Here is a 19,085-nt window from a genome sequence, read left to right on the forward strand (position 1 = left end):
AATGTTGGTCCTCAGATTGATAGCAATGCAAAGTACACACAAACACACACACACAAACACACACACACACACACACACACAGACACACACACACACACACTTTGTCATGCCTTATTAGTTTATAGTTGTGCTTAAGATTGATGTAAAGTTACACACATACAAATTAGTAAACCTACTTCATTTGATATTTTATTTTATCAATTTAAAATGAAGATGTTACATCTACATATATTAGCATAACCTAAATGCCAAAAAAATTGTCCCATAATAATGAGAAAATCGCAAAAACAATGGTCAATATTATGTATAAAGACATTTTATTTACATAAACAGGTATGCATTTGTCATATTACTAAGTATGCTGTGGAGTAAAACTTTTTATACACTGATGTCTAGTCTAATGGTAAATGCATATACACTGTATTGTGGCTAGACTGAAGTAGAAGTCAAACATGGTATCGGAATATATTCATATACATCAAGTACAGGTTAACAATTCGTTTCTGATTTGACAGCCCTGTGTAAACACAATGTAAGGTCATGATGACTAGCTTGATCAGAACATAAGGCTGGCGTAGTTATAACCTATTTCTAGGTGCCATCAGATGCTGGTAAAATGTTTATGTCAGCTTCGTATATAAGAACTGGACTGAATTAAAGCTAGTCTACATGTACCAGTACATGCAATGTACTTGCCAAGTCACAAGGCCAATATTGACCAATCTGGCACTAGTCAAGTCAATAGGGCAATATTGACCAGTACTGCACTTGCACTAGTCAAGTCAATAGGGCAATACTAACCAGTACAGCACTAGTCAAGTCAATACGGCAATATTGACTAGTACTGCACAAGTCAAGTCAGTAGGCCAATATTGACCAATCTGGCACTAGTCAAGTCAGTAGGCCAATATTGACCAATACTGCACTAGTCAAGTCAGTAGGGCAATAGTGACCAATACTGCACTAGCTGAGTTAGTAGGGCAATATTGACCAATACTGCACTAGCCGAGTCAGTAGGGCAATATTGACCAATACTGCACTTGCCGAGTTAGTAGGGCAATATTGACCAATACTGCATTAGCCGAGTTAGTCGAGCAATACTGACCAATATTGCACTAGTCAAGTCAGTAGGCCAATATTGACCAATACTGCATAAGCCAAGTCAGTAGGGCAATATTGACCAATACTGCACTAGTCAAGTCAGTAGGGCAATATTGACCAATACTGCACTAGCTGAGTTAGTAGGGCAATATTGACCAATACTGCACTTGCCGAGTTAGTAGGGCAATATTGACCAATACTGCACTAGCCAAGTTAGTCGAGCAATACTGACCAATATTGCACTAGCCGAGTTAGTAGGGCAATATTGATCAATATTGCACTAGCCAAGTCAGTAAGCCAATATTGACCAGTACTGCATAAGCCAAGTCTAGTCAAGACTAGTCTAGTCATGTATTGTCCATGACTAAAATATATACAGCTGTCCTACAGACCAATTAATAATAAAATACACCAAAGGCTGCTGCTACACAAAATAAGGAATCCTGGAAAGAAATGAGAGAAAAGAAATAAGAAACAGCATAATACATTGGTCAATAATTGTACACACATTTACAGGTGTCTCAACTCAATATAATATTTGACAATTGTTCGTATAGGCTTGGCTTTATCAAAAGTCAACCTTTCTTGCAAACATTTTAAGCAATCAGAATACATCATTTTGAAAACGTTGCATAAAATCATTTTTAGTACCATATTTGACTATAGTTGTTAACAAATGTATTATGTATGTTAGTTATATATACTTACATTCATAAATATATCTTGTGCATAATTGTCTGTGTCAGAGTCCCAAAAACATCGACATGCCATCCTGTGAAAAGACAAATACATTTTTTAATTTGCCTACACGAATACAACATTAAACATATCCACGGAGATCTCTCTTCTTAACGTCTAACCTATGTTTATAATTCTTATTGTTGGCAGGTAACATTCACTAGTCAAGTCACCTGTATACATGTCATTCGACTGGCATAACTGATGTCATTTTATTGGCATATCTGATATCATTTGATTGGCATATCTGACTTCATGCAATCGGCATCTGACTTCATGCAATTGGCATATATGACAACACGTGATTTGCATATCTGACATTTGATTTGCATATCTGACATCATTTGGTGTGCATAACTTACATCATTTGATTTGTATATTCAGTCATTTAATTTACATTTATAACTGTTTAGACATTTAGAGGAATAATTGAAGTATTACTCACTTGACACCTTCACCTCTTTGTTCACCTATTGCAACTTGAACAATGTATTTATACCTCTCCATCCCTTGATCTGTATTACAAAAAAAATGATATTGTTCATATCAGTCAATCAATCAATCAATCAATCAATTATTCATTCAATCAATCAATCAATCAATCAATCAATCAATCAATCAATCAATCAGTGAAATTATAAACTGTCAGTTTCAACTATGATGTAGAGTTCAAAGGAGTAGTAGAGTTAGAATATTCAGGAGAATTTTAACTTCAAGTGTGTTCATGTCATCATATTGTACATTTTGTATGTAAGTGTTACTTCATCTCACTAAACTACACTGTATGTAAGTGTTACTTCATCTCACTAAACTACACTGTATGTGAGTGTTACTTCATCTCACTAAACTACACTGTATGTGAGTGTTACTTCATCTCACTAAACTACACTGTATGTGAGTGTTACTTCATCTCACTAAACTACATTGTATGTGAGTGTTACTTCATCCCACTAAACTACACTGTATGTAAGTGTTACTTCATCTCACTAAACTACACTGTATGTAAGTGTTACTTCATCTCACTAAACTACACTGTATGTGAGTGTTACTTCATCTCACTAAACTACACTGTATGTGAGTGTTACTTCATTCCACTAAAACTACACTGTATGTAAGTGTTACTTCATCTCACTAAACTACACTGTATGTAAGTGTTACTTCATCTCACTAAACTACACTGTATGTAAGTGTTACTTCATTCCACTAAACTACACTGTATGTGAGTGTTACTTCATCCCACTAAACTACACTGTATGTAAGTGTTACTTCATTCCACTAAACTACATTGTATGTGAGTGTTACTTCCTCTCACTAAACTACACTATATGTAAGTGTTACTTCATCTCACTAAACTACACTGTATGTAAGTGTTACTTCATCTCACTAAACTACACTGTATGTAAGTGTTACTTCATCTCACTAAACTACACTGTATGTAAGTGTTACTTCATCTCACTAAACTACACTGTATGTAAGTGTTACTTCATCCCACTAAACTATACTGTGTTACTTCATCTCACTAAACTACATTGTATGTGAGTGTTACTTCATCCCACTAAACTACACTGTATGTAAGTGTTACTTCATCCCACTAAACTACACTGTATGTAAGTGTTACTTCATCCCACTAAACTACATTGTATGTAAGTATTACTTCATCTCACTAAACTACACTGTATGTAAGTGTTACTTCATCCAACTAAACTACACTGTATGTAAGTGTTACTTCATCTCACTAAACTACACAGTATGGAAGTGTTACTTCATCTCACTAAACTACACTGTATGTAAGTGTTACTTCATCTCACTAAACCACATTGCATGTGAGTGTTACTTCATCTCACTAAACTACACTGTATGTAAGTGTTACTTCATCTCACTAAACTACACTGTATGTAAGTGTTACTTCATCCCACTAAACTATACTGTATGTGTTACTTCATCTCACTAAACTACATTGTATGTGAGTGTTACTTCATCCCACTAAACTACACTGTATGTAAGTGTTACTTCATCCCACTAAACTACATTGTATGTAAGTATTACTTCATCTCACTAAACTACACTGTATGTAAGTGTTACTTCATCCAACTAAACTACACTGTATGTAAGTGTTACTTCATCTCACTAAACTACACAGTATGGAAGTGTTACTTCATCTCACTAAACTACACTGTATGGAAGTGTTACTTCATCCCACTAAACTACACAGTTTGGAAGTGTTACTTCATCCCACTAAACCACATTGCATGTAAGTGTTACTTCATCTTAATGATATGAACAAAAATTACTACAAATATTGATTCTATTAGAGCTAGGAGGGCTTTGGTTTTTGATTTGGCAATTGTAACATATACCTACATGTGTACTGACATACATGTATATCTTTCTTTGTATATTGTGTTGTGGTTTTCTTACCTTTCAATCTCTGTTTGATTTCATCCGATATACTTTTACACCAGTTTGTTGTTTCTTCACCATCATACTGTCTGTCATTTAACATTTCATGCAACACTGTATGAATCACTTCTTTAACAATGACTGGTCGAAACCTACAACAAATAGTGACAAAGTGTTGATATAATAAATATTGACAAACAATTTATAGTTAGACAAAATGCATTATAATTTGTATAGAACTTTACAATTGTGGAATTTACAAATGTATAAAAATGTGAATATGGGCTTCTAGTATATTAAACATTGATAAGTTTCTAGTAGATTGTACATTGATAAGTTTCTAGTGGATTGTACATTGATAAGTTTCTAGTAGATTGTACATTGATAAGTTTCTAGTGGATTGTACATTGATAAGTTTCTAGTAGATTGTACATTGACAAGTTTCTAGTACATGTAGCTTGTACATTAATAAGTTTCTAGTAGATTGTACATTGATAAGTTTCCAGTAGATTGTACATTGATAAGTTTCCAGTAGATTGTGAATTGATAAGTTTCTAGTAGATTGTACATTGATAAGTTTCTAGTAGATTGTACATTGATAAGTTTCTAGTGGATTGTACATTGATAAGTTTCTAGTAGATTGTACATTGATAAGTTTCTAGTAGATTGTACATTGATAAGTTTCTAGTGGATTGTACACTGATAAGTTTCTAGTAGATTGTACATTGATAAGTTTCTAGTAGATTGTACATTGATAAGTTTCTAGTAGATTGTACATTGATAAGTTTCTAGTGGATTGTACACTGATAAGTTTCTAGTAGATTGTACATTGATAAGTTTCCAGTAGATTGTGAATTGATAAGTTTCCAGTAGATTGTGAATTGATAAGTTTCCAGTAGATTGTGAATTGATAAGTTTCTAGTGGATTGTACATTGATAAGTTTCCAGTAGATTGTACATTGACAAGTTTCCAGTAGATTGTACACTGATAAGTTTCCAGTAGATTGTACACTGATAAGTTTCTAGTAGATTGTACATTGACAAGTTTCTAGTAGATTGTACACTGATAAGTTTCCAGTAGATTGTACATTGATAAGTTTCTAGTAGATTGTACATTGATAAGTTTCCAGTAGATTGTACATTGATAAGTTTCCAGTAGATTGTACACTGATAAGTTTCTAGTAGATTGTACATTGACAAGTTTCTAGTAGATTGTACACTGATAAGTTTCTAGTAGATTGTACATTGACAAGTTTCTAGTAGATTGTACACTGATAAGTTTCCAGTAGATTGTACATTGATAAGTTTCCAGTAGATTGTACATTGATAAGTTTCCAGTAGATTGTACATTGATAAGTTTCCAGTAGATTGTACACTGATAAGTTTCTAGTAGACTGTACATTGATAAGTTTCCAGTAGATTGTACATTGATAAGTTTCCAGTAGATTGTACATTGATAAGTTTCCAGTAGATTGTACATTGATAAGTTTCTAGTAGATTGTACATTGATAAGTTTCCAGTAGATTGTACATTGATAAGTTTCTAGTAGATTGTACATTGATAAGTTTCTAGTAGATTGTACATTGATAAGTTTCTAGTAGATTGTACATTGATAAGTTTCTAGTGGATTGTACATTGATAAGTTTCCAGTAGATTGTACATTGATAAGTTTCTAGTAGATTGTACATTGATAAGTTTCCAGTAGATTGTACATTGATAAGTTTCTAGTAGATTGTACATTGATAAGTTTCCAGTAGATTGTACATTGATAAGTTTCTAGTAGATTGTACATTGATAAGTTTCTAGTAGATTGTACATTGATAAGTTTCCAGTAGATTGTACATTGATAAGTTTCTAGTAGATTGTACATTGATAAGTTTCTAGTAGATTGTACACTGATAAGTTTCTAGTAGATTGTACACTGATAAGTTTCTAGTAGATTGTACATTGATAAGTTTCTAGTGGATTGTACATTGATAAGTTTCTAGTGGATTGTACATTGATAAGTTTCTAGTGGATTGTACACTGATAAGTTTCTAGTAGATTGTACATTGATAAGTTTCTAGTGGATTGTACATTGATAAGTTTCTAGTAGATTGTACACTGATAAGTTTCTAGTAGATTGTACACTGATAAGTTTCTAGTGGATTGTACATTGATAAGTTTCTAGTGGATTGTACATTGATAAGTTTCTAGTAGATTGTACATTGATAAGTTTCTAGTAGATTGTACATTGACAAGTTTCTAGTAGATTGTACACTGATAAGTTTCTAGTAGATTGTACATTGATAAGTTTCTAGTGGATTGTACATTGATAAGTTTCTAGTAGATTGTACATTGATAAGTTTCTAGTAGATTGTACATTGATAAGTTTCTAGTAGATTGTACATTGATAAGTTTCCAGTAGATTGTACATTGATAAGTTTCCAGTAGATTGTACATTGATAAGTTTCTAGTATATTGTACACTGATAAGTTTCTAGTAGATTGTACATTGATAAGTTTCTAGTGGATTGTACATTGATAAGTTTCCAGTAGATTGTACATTGATAAGTTTCTAGTAGATTGTACATTGATAAGTTTCTAGTAGATTGTATAATGATAAGATGATAATTATATACATCATACATGTGCATGTTTAATTATTTATTCCAATATACATCAGTAATTTATCTCCTTTTTAGTTTGTATAAATTAGTTCATACACATCTGTACATCGTACATTGTACTTTTGTATTGGTTTATTTTTCACGTTGTTCCCATAAAACACTATCAAATGCTTGTTTTTATGTTGAAATATACCAGTAGTCTTACTTTTTCAATCTTTATTTGATTCTAGAACAAAGAAGTGTGGCATGAAAGCAATTTGATTTTTAAATGAATTTTTTTTTTTTTTGATATTTAACAAAAAATGAATTCATTGTCACCAGTGATATATAAATGTTTTTTGCCAAATACTATTACATATTTTGGTACTAAGACATGTATTTGTATATGTGTACTATCTAACAAGAGTCAAAGTAACAAATACATGTACCAGTAGGCACAGTACTCGAAAGGGCTTTCTCACTGAACAGACATCAACCCATTTAATAACAATACATGTACTTGGTATTGATATTAGAGACTCAGCAATAGAGTGACAGCCTTGCAAACCAAATTTCTTTATAAATCTGAATCCATGATTTCTTCACATCACAAATCATATATGTACATGTATATCCCCTGATTGTACTGGCATTGCAGCTGGCTACTTACTATTGGTGGGGGAGGGGGGGGGGGTGTCAAGAAACTTCTACAAAATCTGACTCTCCACAGAATAAAATCTACAATTTGTGACTAGTGGCTGAAACTCAATCATGTATGAAAGACTGGTCCATGGCAGAAGTTGGTGATGGCCTTGTGTCCTAGCTGGTCAAAGTGACAGAAGTTGGTGATGGCTATGTGTTCCAGTCAGCCAAAGTGGCAGACGTTGGAGGTGGCTATGTGTCCCATAAGGATTGGCGATTGTTTCATTGATAATTTACAAAATGAAAACCTAATAACAATCCAAACTCATGTCATAACAATTACAATGTACAGTATGGATACCATCAACATTGATGATAAACTACAGTACAGTTACTAGCAGAAAATGCCCACTTACATACATGTACATGTATAGATGAAAGATACAATTTTAAACATTAAGAATTTGCTCCAAAGTCTGAGGCCTCACCAAGGAAACAACTTTACTCAGTGCAGCACTTTGACATGTACATGTATTTATAGTCTAGTTCCTGACGACTGTGTTCCAATTTACACTACGTTAATCTTCACATATAACAGTAATGTATGAAGATAACGTACTGTAAATCAGAAAACAGTCATCAGGAACTAGAGTAATGTATCTGTTGCAAGAGATAAACAAGCGACCTATCGGTCAGAATAGCTCCGCTGTTTTTTTTTTAATTTAATTTTTTATTTTGGTGACATGTAGAAGTGGTTCAGGTCTTCAGCTCTTCGAGTCACTATGCAGTTTTGTTTTAGTGATGCAATAAAGTGGTTAGTGGTTTCATATGATGTCTCACTATAAAACACATTTTACACAGAAGTTGGTAATGTATTGTACTTTTATACCATAGTCACCATTTTATAACAAAAATCTACTGTTATGAAAAATTGCACAAAATCTCAGAAAAAAATGACTGGGAAATGCACACAAAAAAAAGAAAAAAAGAGGATTTTGAGGTTGGCTATAAGTAATTCCAGTGTCTTACAGCTGTAACCCTGGAAAATTTTAATGAAGAATGAAATAAACTAGGGATCTAAAATAATTTTGAGGCAATTTGAATTTCAATTTTCTAACAAATTTACAAAGTCAACAACATTCAACTTGTTCTAGTTGTGGTAGATATATATAGGGAAGAAATGTATTAATCGCCATCTTAGTTTCCGTACGGCGACAATCTCAAGTACCCGGAAGAGAGTCATTCTCAGCCATACGTTACAGTGGTAACACTCGTTCATGTTCGGTTACCTTTCACAAAGAAAACACAACGAAATGGTTGAAATGATCTTTTTTTTAATTTCTTTTCATCACAACAACAAAATCTGCGTGATCAAAAGTGTTGTAAACTAAACCAGAAAGAATTATCGGACTGGCTAAACTTCCCGATGAACTGGAAGGTCCTACTACTTCCAAGTAAGCCTCGATATAGCTGCAATAATTGTAGCGTCTTGTTGCGGTTTTGTGGGTTTTTTCGTCTGTTTTGGTGACTTTTTAAGTTTTTGTGTTTAACCCGCACGTTAGGTGCGGGTTAAACACAAAAACTTAAAAAGTCACCAAAACAGACGAAAAAACCCACAAAACCGCAACAAGACGCTACAATTATTGCAGCTAGCCTCGATAGTACTATAGTACGTGAGAAAATCGTCTCAAACTAGCTATACAACTTTCAAAATATAACTTTACATGTCTTCATTTGTTAGAGTTATACAATTCAAGACGGGTTTTCACTCGAAAACAACAATTCTGTGAATAATGACACTCTGAACGCAGCGATTTCTCGGACGATGTTACCACTGTAACGTATGGCTGACAACGACTTGCTTCCGGGTTAGTCCCTCGTGCATACGGGTGGATTGTCGGCGATTAATACATACATGTACATCGTCTGATATTTTAATTCACAGTGTTTTTTGTGACCGACGCCTGTCAGCAGACTCTGCCATTTTTTTCATCATTCCATTTTATTTAAACTTTGTACTTGACATCTGCAATATTTATAATTCTCAACAAAATACCTCAACATGCCTCACTTCGCTCGTACTCAAAGCAGCCCCGCACGTAGTCCTGCTTGCATACGGAGGAATTCGGGACTCGATTCTGACAATTGTCCCTCCCCCTCCGGTGTTTAGAGTCAAGTCAGTAATACAGACTCGTGCACCCGAGGACTACCCCGCGCGGTATGATCACTGACACTGATGACATGATGAGAGAGAACCTTTTCGGATTTACATGTAAAACGGGGAAAGATACGCAAAACATAATGCAAAGTCTGAAGCCAAATTAAAGTTGTAATTATTTTGATTATTCTAACTTGCCAAATATTTGCATTTTGGAAAGGCAAGACACGTTCATGTCGTTTAACTTTAATGTGAACTGTCGGCCATATTTAAACTTCAACCGCATGCCTGGCATGCCCTTCCTTACGCAAGTTGTCTGAATTCTGGTTCACTGTCATTCAAAATTGCACGACAATATAGAATTAACCACAAGTTACATGTTATCTGAAAACATCACACTTTTATAGTGGGTCTGAAGTGTGATTTTAGTGAGTACTAAGAACGTCCTGTGTTGATACTCAAGATACTTGCTGTGGAAAATCGCTCGGTCGAATGAGGTCACCTTCAACTTCTGGTCGAATCAGGATAGAGTATGCAAATGAGGATGTTGCGGATTGGCTGATGATGTAGAAGGGTGCAGAATTGGATTTGAAGTTTACAACCCTGTTTCGAACAAACGCTTGTCATTTGGGTGCCCAATGCGTAGAATTATTACTATAGCACGTATTACATTGCTTGTTTGACGTCAATAGTGTCTTTTGAAAAGTGGCAGTTTACTTAAAGTCTCGTCGACTGATTTCCAATATGGCGTCGGTCATTATGCTCATTAACATATTCATTTTCTTTTCAAATTACAAAAAAAAAATCATAAAAAATAAAAATGAGGATGTGCTGACTTGAAATTAACAAATCTGAGTAAGCTACCCCCTGCGCATCAACACACCAGATATCAAAGCAATCTAATAAGAGGTTTTCAAGGAGTTGATGAAAATGACATTTTATGAAAAAAAATCATAAAAAATTGAAAATGGCACAGATCAACTTGGCATGAACAAATCTGAATAGCCTCCCCCCAGGGAACATGCACACCAAATATCGAAGAATTCCGACTGTCACTTATGGAGTAGATAGTAAAAATATAAAAGTTTGACGGACACCTATGATTCACTCTACTCTCTATACCTCAATACCCACCTATACCTAAAGCTACGCTTTCAGCTTTCGCTGACAGCGGAGCTAAAAAGTCACTATCTTCAGCCTTACTAACAGATGACACGACAATCTACTACATTGTACCTAGGCTGAACACTTGTGGAAGCACACTCTGTGTATAGTCTAGTTCCTATACGGTATCGTTACGATTTACACATAGAGACCACACTAACTCTGTGTTAGAACTGTGAGATGAGTCTTCCAATTTGTATCCAAGTACAATACTACAAATTACAATCTCAACCCAATTAGTAGTTTCATTTTCTATATCTGTCCTGTTGACGTTGTTATTCATTTGCTGAAATAAACTAATACATCTAATCTAATTATTTAATGCATTGGTAGTGCTGCTTGCAGACAGAGTCAGGGCTCGATTCTGACATGTCCCTTCTAAGTTCTATATGGAATGAGTCCACACTTTGCGTCTGCAAGTAGGACTGTGATAATGATTGATATACACATTGGTAGACGCCATAATTGAAACTTACTTATGAAGAAAATTCGGCCTTATTGTGTAAGTATTTTCAGCCTGGGGTTCCTCTATCACCACTTGCTCTTCCTCCGTCATTGTGAAGGTGTGTGTATCTCTTGAAGTTCCCAGTATATGAATGTTAGATTTTACGTCAAACGGTTCAACAACACACAATGTACACTCTAATGGCCGCCTTGACAACAGACAACAATTTGAACACTTAGGCTGGTCTCAAAAGACACATGCACCTCTTGTTATTGTGTTTTCGGTCATTTGTCCGTGTTTGTTGGACGAAAGTTGAACTTGACAGTGCTGTCTATTTGTGAAAGGAAACCGAATAAAAGAAAATGGGATTGAACGAAATACGCGGACGAGTGACCACAAAGAATGAATAATGTTGACGTACTTTAACGAGTGATCCAGGTGGTCTCTTAGAGGTCAGAAAGTAATATGGCGGTTGGTTATCATCAACACACTCGAACTTGCTGCTGTTAAAAAATAATGGTCCATGACAATAATAATTCATAGTGCAAATTGAATACTCTGCCAAAAATAAAATGATAGCATGCAAATCCATACAAATTAAGTGAAAAGTAATTACAATCGCATAATTTCAACCTACCAATGAAGTATGTGATTTGCCGAACGCGCCTTCGCGTTCGTACCCATTTGATATCGGAAGGCTTCGAATCTGAAGATGAACGTGTGAGGCTATCATCATATTCATATTGAGCGTAGAGGTCAACTTTTGAAAGTGAAGATGAATATGAATATGATGGTAGCTTCACACTCGTCTGTTGAAAGGGAGATATTGCTCTGTTTACTTATATAACTTGTGACTTGTATATGTATGCACTAAATATGAGGTGAGTACTTGTGTTCACTTAGACTGTGTAGACAAACTAGAAACGCTACGCCTTCCATTGCCGATTTTCAAATCGTGGTACGAAGACTGGTGATTGCTTTCAATGTATGATTGTTTTTAAACCAGGTACTGCTGTCGACGCGACAAGTACGTAATTAATGTCAGTAGTAAAGGGGGAGGTGATGCGATCTACCACGTTTTCGCAAGGGCACCACACTGTATCCGTGGATTTTTATAGGTACAAGAAGTGAAAGAGTTTGTTTGTGTTATGGGTATTCGATGACTGACATCAACTTAAAAAATAGGAAGTCGCTAGAATGGCATTTGCTCTATAAATCGAGTCACGTACACAAACGTAGACACAGAAGTAAAATCGATATGTAAACTGTTTATAGTTCATAGTTATACACAAAGTCGATTGTTACGAATTTGGTCGTTCTAATTTCATACCGCTTGAAAGACGGTAGAGAAAGGAAAGAACAAGATCACAATTTAAGTTAGAAAAAAAGCTGTAGAGATAGCTGTCACAGTAATTGTGGTTCTTTGAAAGTGGTGAGACAAATTTTTATCATGTGTCATGTGTACAGCGTAGACAGACGGGAAGTGACTTAGTGCTAACATAACATAGACCCCTATAGTGTTGAGTTTCGATATGCTTTCGTCGCGTGACTTTCAATGTCAGTATAACAAACGCCACCAACGTTCAACATTATGACTTGTAGTTCATAATAAATGCGAATTAAATGAAAATGAGGTATGAGTCATCGTCTTGTATTGACAGTACAGGCTGCCAACTCGACTTGTATTTGATTCATCTGTATATTTTGGATTATCTCACCAATTCGCCACCATTTGTATGTTGTCAGTGTCACCTAACATGCCAGCAGGGGCAGTGGAACAACTACATAGAGTGTCTAGTGAGCAATGTCCTACATCAAATAGGACCTCTGTAGGCTGTAATACAACTCATTTGAATTCAGTAGCAATGGACAAATATGACGACTATGGAATTCATGATAATCTAAGTGTGCTCAAGATAGGTCGACAGTACCATTCAGGATCGGATTCTGATCTCTCATCTCCAACTATTGAATATGAAAACCAGAAAACAGGAGAAGCTAAGTATGGTAATGATCAGATCTCATTTACATACTAAAATTTACATCCACATCTATTTTATATCCCAATCTTGATATCCAAGGCATGGTTATGTTTTTACTACACAAGAAGGAAACAGAATATTATTTACACACAAGCTCATTAATATTGAATTTATCAATACATCTGTACATGATACCTTCTATGTTCTTTATGCTTGTTTTCGATTTAAATGTTGAAAAATCAACAAATTGACAATATGACAGGTTGATAGCAATTACATGTATGGCCATGGATTGCACACAGTGTACATACATGTAGTTAGTTGAGGTCAAAGTAATACATCAGCTTGAATTGTGGGAGGGGTTTCATATAATGACATAATGTAAGTGCACTTAGGAGGGGGGGGGGGGTCGTCAAGTGAGCTCCAATAGCAAGCAGATGTTTGGTTTTTGAAACCTATACTATAATAATAATACTAATAATTCATAAAATGTAAATGTATTTATGTGAGAGATGAAAGTAGTAAGCACTCTTCTGTACTTGGTGAATTACAAATTGAATTCATATTATCTTAAACATATGTCCTTGATTGTCGCATCTATCATTACAAATGATGAAACACTGGAATGATTTACCTGTTATGTCAAATGATGAAACACGGTGAAATTATGAAATTTAATGGGGATGCATGTGGGGAGTATAGATGAAGCATATAATGATCTCATCAGTGATATGCAAATTGGGTATAAAAATGTAAATTTTAGTCAAAAATTTATATCTCAAAAATAACTTTGTCAATGAGACTAAAATTTGGTGAGATGTTTCTAGAAGTGTTATTCTGCAGATTTTCTTCAAAACATTTTGATGCAATTGGCCCAAGCAACCATGCCCATGCCCTCAGCAACAACCAAATGGCAGTATATTTTGCTGAAATAACAACATCATGTGGTAGAGGCAAGTGAGTAAACATTCAAAAAAGTATGTAAATATCCCTAGCAACCATGACCATGCCCATAACAACAGCCAAATGGCTGTGTATTTCACAAAGATAACAGGGATTAAGAAACAATTGAACATTCAAAAAATGTTATATATAAATTTGCCTAGCAACAAGACCACGCCCATAGCAACAACCAAATAATCATGTATATTGCAAAGATAACAGGAATTGAAAGACAAATGAACATTCAAAAAATGTAATTGTAAATTTGCATAGCAACAAGACCACGCCCATAGCAACAGCCAAATGATCACATATATTGCAAAGATAACAGGAATTGAAAGACAAATGAACATTCAAAAAACTGTATGCAAATGTGCCTAGCAACAAGACCATGCCCAGAGCAACAGCCAAATGATCACATATATTGCAAAGATAACAACAGGGATTAATAGACAAATGAATAAACATTCAATAAATGTATGCAAATATATCTAGCAACATGACCATGCCCATAGCAACAGCCAAACGATCGCGTATATTTCAAAGATAGCAACATGGTTGGATAGGCAACTGGATAGTCATTGAGCAAATGAACACCTATTGTTAGCATGGACTAGCATATGGATAAACATTTTTAAAAACTGTACAGTGGTGGTATTTTTAAAAATTGTACACGACATCCACATCATTGTATCTTTATATCAGTTGTGAAATATATGGATTAGCATTCCTGAAATGTAAAAAACAAGGATCAGTAGTGCTATAGGCATGGTGTGGTGTCTGTCCGTGTGTGTCTGTCCGTGTGTGTGTGTGTGTGTGTGTGTATGTGTGTGTGTGTGTGTGTGTGTGTGTGTGTGTGTGTGTGTGTGTGTGTGTGTGTGTGTGTGTGTGTGTGTGTGTGTGTGTGTGTGCGCGCGCGTGCATGGATAACTTAAATTCATAAACCACCACACCGATTGCTCTTGTATTTGGTGGGGTCATTAATTTTGGTGTCTAGTTGGGAAATTATTCAAAGCAAAATCATGGCATCAGAGATGTGTGTTTTGGGTCAAAAAATGTGATTTTTGGTCACAAAACTTAAACTCCAAACTACTGGACAGTTTAGTCTGAAATTAAGTAGGAATGTTCTTGGGGGTGTGTTGATTGAGAATTGTTCATGTCATGATGATTCCATCAGTGATATGGATATTAGTAGGCCTTAAAATGTGTCATTTTGGTCAAAAATCTTTAATTCCAAAACTACAGAGCACATTGGGCTAAAATTTAACAGGAATGCATCTAAGAATGTGTAGATGAAGAGTTAGTGAGGACATAATGATCCCATCAGTGACAAGTGACATGCAAATTAGATCTTAAAATCTCATTTTTCATTTTAAAAATCGTTCATTCCAAAACTGCTTTGCAGATTGAACTGAAATTTAAAAGGGATGCCTCTGGGGACATGTAGATGAAGATTTATTGACGACATGATGATGTCATCAGTGGTATGCAAATTGAGTCTAAAAATATCATTTTTGGTCAAAACTTATATCTCCAAAAACTACATGTTGAATGGGGCTGAATTTTGATGGGGAGGTTTCTAGAGATGTTTTGCAGATATCGCTCACATCAATTTGACATAACTGGCCCTAGCAACCATGACCACACCCTTTATCAACAGCCAAATCATGATGTATATTGTAAACTCAACACCAGGGATTAATAGGCAAGTGTATAAACATTTTTAAAATGTCTGTAAATATGTCTAGCAACAAAACCATGCCCATATCATTATCGACAGTGAAATGGTGATGTATATTGAAAAAATAACAACATGGTTAAGCTAGTGAATAAACTTTCAAAAACTTGACATAATTGATCCAGCAATGAAGATACTGTTAATACCACTGAACAATAAAAGTTTGGTTTATATAAACATTAAAAAAATTGTATAAACTGAACAGTTGTGCTACATGTACAATGCCATTGGCAATATTTTTAGATTTTGCAATTTGTCTAAAATGATAAACTTGAATGTACCATATCAAATTTGTAATGAACTTGAATGGACCATATCAATTTGTAATGAACTTGAATGGACCATATCAATTTGTAATGAACTTGAATGTACCATATCAATTTGTAATGAACTTGGATGGACCATATCAATTTGTAATGAACTTGAATGGACCATATCAAATTTGTAATGAACTTGAATGGACCATATCAATTTGTAGTGAACTTGGATGGACCATATCAATTTGTATTGAACTTGAATGGACCATATCAATTTGTAATGAACTTGAATGTACCATATCAAATTTGTAATGAACTTGAATGGACCATATCAATTTGTAATGAACTTGAATGGACCATATCAATTTGTAATGAACTTGAATGTACCATATCAATTTGTAATGAACTTGGATGGACCATATCAATTTGTAATGAACTTGAATGGACCATATCAAATTTGTAATGAACTTGAATGGACCATATCAATTTGTAGTGAACTTGGATGGACCATATCAATTTGTATTGAACTTGAATGGACCATATCAATTTGTAATGAACTTGAATGGACCATATCAATTTGTAATGAACTTGGGTGGACCATCTCAATTTGTAGTGAACTTGGATGGACCATATCAATTTGTATTGAACTTGAATGGACCATATCAATTTGTAGTGAACTTGGATGGACCATATCAATTTGTAGTGAACTTGGATGGACCATATCAATTTGTAATGAACTTAAACGGACCATATCAATTTGTAGTGAACTTGGATGGACCATATCGATATGTAATGAACTTGAATGGACCATATCAATTTGTATTGAACTTGAATGGACCATATCAATTTGTATTGAACTTGAATGGACCATATCAATTTGTAATGAACTTGAATGTACCATATCAATGTGTAATGAACTTGAATGGACCATATCAATTTGTAATGAACTTGAATGGACCATATCGATATGTAATGAACTTGAATGGACCATATCAATTTGTATTGAACTTGAATGGACCATATCAATTTGTAATGAACTTGAATGTACCATATCAATTTGTAATGAACTTGAGTGGACCATATCAAATTTGTATTGAACTTGAGTGGACCATATCAATTTGTAATGAACTTGAATGGACCATATCAATTTGTAGTGAACTTGGATGGACCATATCGATTTGTAATGAACTTGAATGGACCATATCAATTTGTAATGAACTTGGATGGACCATATCAATTTGTAATGAACTTGGATGGACCATATCAATTTGTAATGAACTTGAATGGACCATGTCAATTTGTAATGAACTTGGATGGACCATATGAATTTGTAATGAACTTGAGTGGACCATCTCGGATGGACCACTCAAGTTCATACTGTCAATGGGTTTAATTTTAGCACAACTAAACTTTTAGGTTCAGTAGTGCTATAGGCATGGGAAAGTGTCTGTCTGTGTGGATGTGTGTGTATAAACAACTTAAGCTAAAAAACTGCAGGACTGATTGCCCTGATAGTTGGTGGGTGTACTACCTTGGGTGTCTAGTTGGAAAATTGTTCAAACCAACATTATCTTTATACTACTAGTATGTGATTTGGGTTTCAAAAAATGTGATTTTTAGTCAAAAAACTTAAACTAAAAACTACTGGGCAGATTGTTCTGAAATTTAGTGGGAACATTCTTAAGAGTGCTTAGATCAAGAAGTGTTCTTGATATGATCCCATCAGTGATATGCAAATTAGGTCTAAAATGTGTCTTTTGGAAGTTTTGGGTCAAAAATCTGTAATTCTAAATTACATTTAGTATATTGAGCTGACATTTTGTTGGGATGCATCTGGGCATGTGTAAATGAAGGTGAATTCACAACATGACAGGCCCATTGGCGATATGCAAATTAGGTCTACAAATCTCAATTTTGGTAAAAAAAACTTATGTCTTGAAAACTACATGGTGATTGGGGTTGAAACTTGCTAGGGATAGTTAGAGAAGTCGATAAACATCCAAAAAGTGAATGCAATTATGCCTAGCAACAAAAATATGCAAATAACTTATCATAAAAACTAAAACTAAAAGCTCCATCAACAATATTTTCAGGACAGATGCACTTTGGTATCGCAAATGTATGTACCAAGTTGTAATGAATTTGAAGCTTGCAATTTTTAGATAGAATTTTTAATCACATAAATGGCTAATTAGATGTAATATTCATGGCTGTTTACCAAAACTAATCAGTTCTACCGGTTACCCTATAGAACACATGCATCAAATTTCATTTGAATTTAACCAGTCGTTTTTAAGAAAATGGTGATACAGACAGACAGACAGCTAGACAGACAGACAGAAAGACACACACACTTTCTTATGGACGGCAAAAAGGCATTTATTTGCAACCAGCAAATTGGCCTGCACTGTGACCCACTGAGATGCAACTTGATGTTCAAAATAATTCTGCTGCTGAAAAATTCTCTAATTGTATATGATATTAAACTTAAAGCTAACCATAATGACATTACATATAAATTATATGTACCGATGTATTCCATCGTGGCCCTCAACCAATCAGAATTCTGTGACGTACTGCATGAACTATTCTGTCAAGACAGCTTAATGTAGAAGAAATCATATGATAACAGGCCTCAGGTAGTTACACTCTCAGTCTCTTGTTTGAAGACTTTGGCTTCCGACTCTTCCTTGGACAGTTTTTCATCAGTGGAAGTAAGTGTTTTTTTTTTACAGTTATCATTCAATCTTTTAATATGCTCAGCATACAAACAAACTTTTGTATTGTTGTATTTTACAATGTACAAAATTGTCAAGACCATTGTAGCATTACAGAATTGATACAGTGGATTCTTGTACACATACACATACATGTACATTTAGCTATATCCTGCTAACAAAATTGCTTTACAGTTGTACACTTGTAATTATC

General features: G+C 34.5%; 1 protein-coding gene across 1 annotated transcript; it reads right to left on the bottom strand.

The window, feature by feature from the left end:
- Positions 1 to 225: 225 nt before the first annotated feature.
- Positions 226 to 11,447, bottom strand: LOC144442401 (dynein light chain Tctex-type protein 2B-like). Its single transcript, XM_078131736.1, has 5 exons — positions 11,267 to 11,447; positions 4,258 to 4,391; positions 2,285 to 2,354; positions 1,810 to 1,873; positions 226 to 1,544 (listed from the first exon to the last, which is right to left on the bottom strand). Exons 1-5 carry the CDS (start codon positions 11,344 to 11,346, stop codon positions 1,497 to 1,499), a joined length of 396 nt encoding a protein of 131 aa, XP_077987862.1. The 5' UTR covers positions 11,347 to 11,447; the 3' UTR covers positions 226 to 1,496.
- Between the last annotated feature and the right edge of the window lie 7,638 nt (positions 11,448 to 19,085).

The sequence above is a fragment of the Glandiceps talaboti genome, chromosome 11 (assembly GCF_964340395.1).
Source record: "Glandiceps talaboti chromosome 11, keGlaTala1.1, whole genome shotgun sequence".
NCBI classification, from domain to species: domain Eukaryota; kingdom Metazoa; phylum Hemichordata; class Enteropneusta; family Spengelidae; genus Glandiceps; species Glandiceps talaboti.

Bases quoted from the DNA above. Each gene is read 5' to 3' on its own strand.
- LOC144442401 (XM_078131736.1), bottom strand. From the start codon at position 11,346: ATGACGGAGGAAGAGCAAGTGGTGATAGAGGAACCCCAGGCTGAAAAT. The intron at 2,355-4,257 runs GTAAGAAAACCA...TTTGTAATACAG, and splicing joins AATCAAACAGAGATTGAAAG to ATCAAGGGATGGAGAGGTAT. The intron at 1,874-2,284 runs GTGAGTAATACT...GTCTTTTCACAG, and splicing joins CAAAGAGGTGAAGGTGTCAA to GATGGCATGTCGATGTTTTT.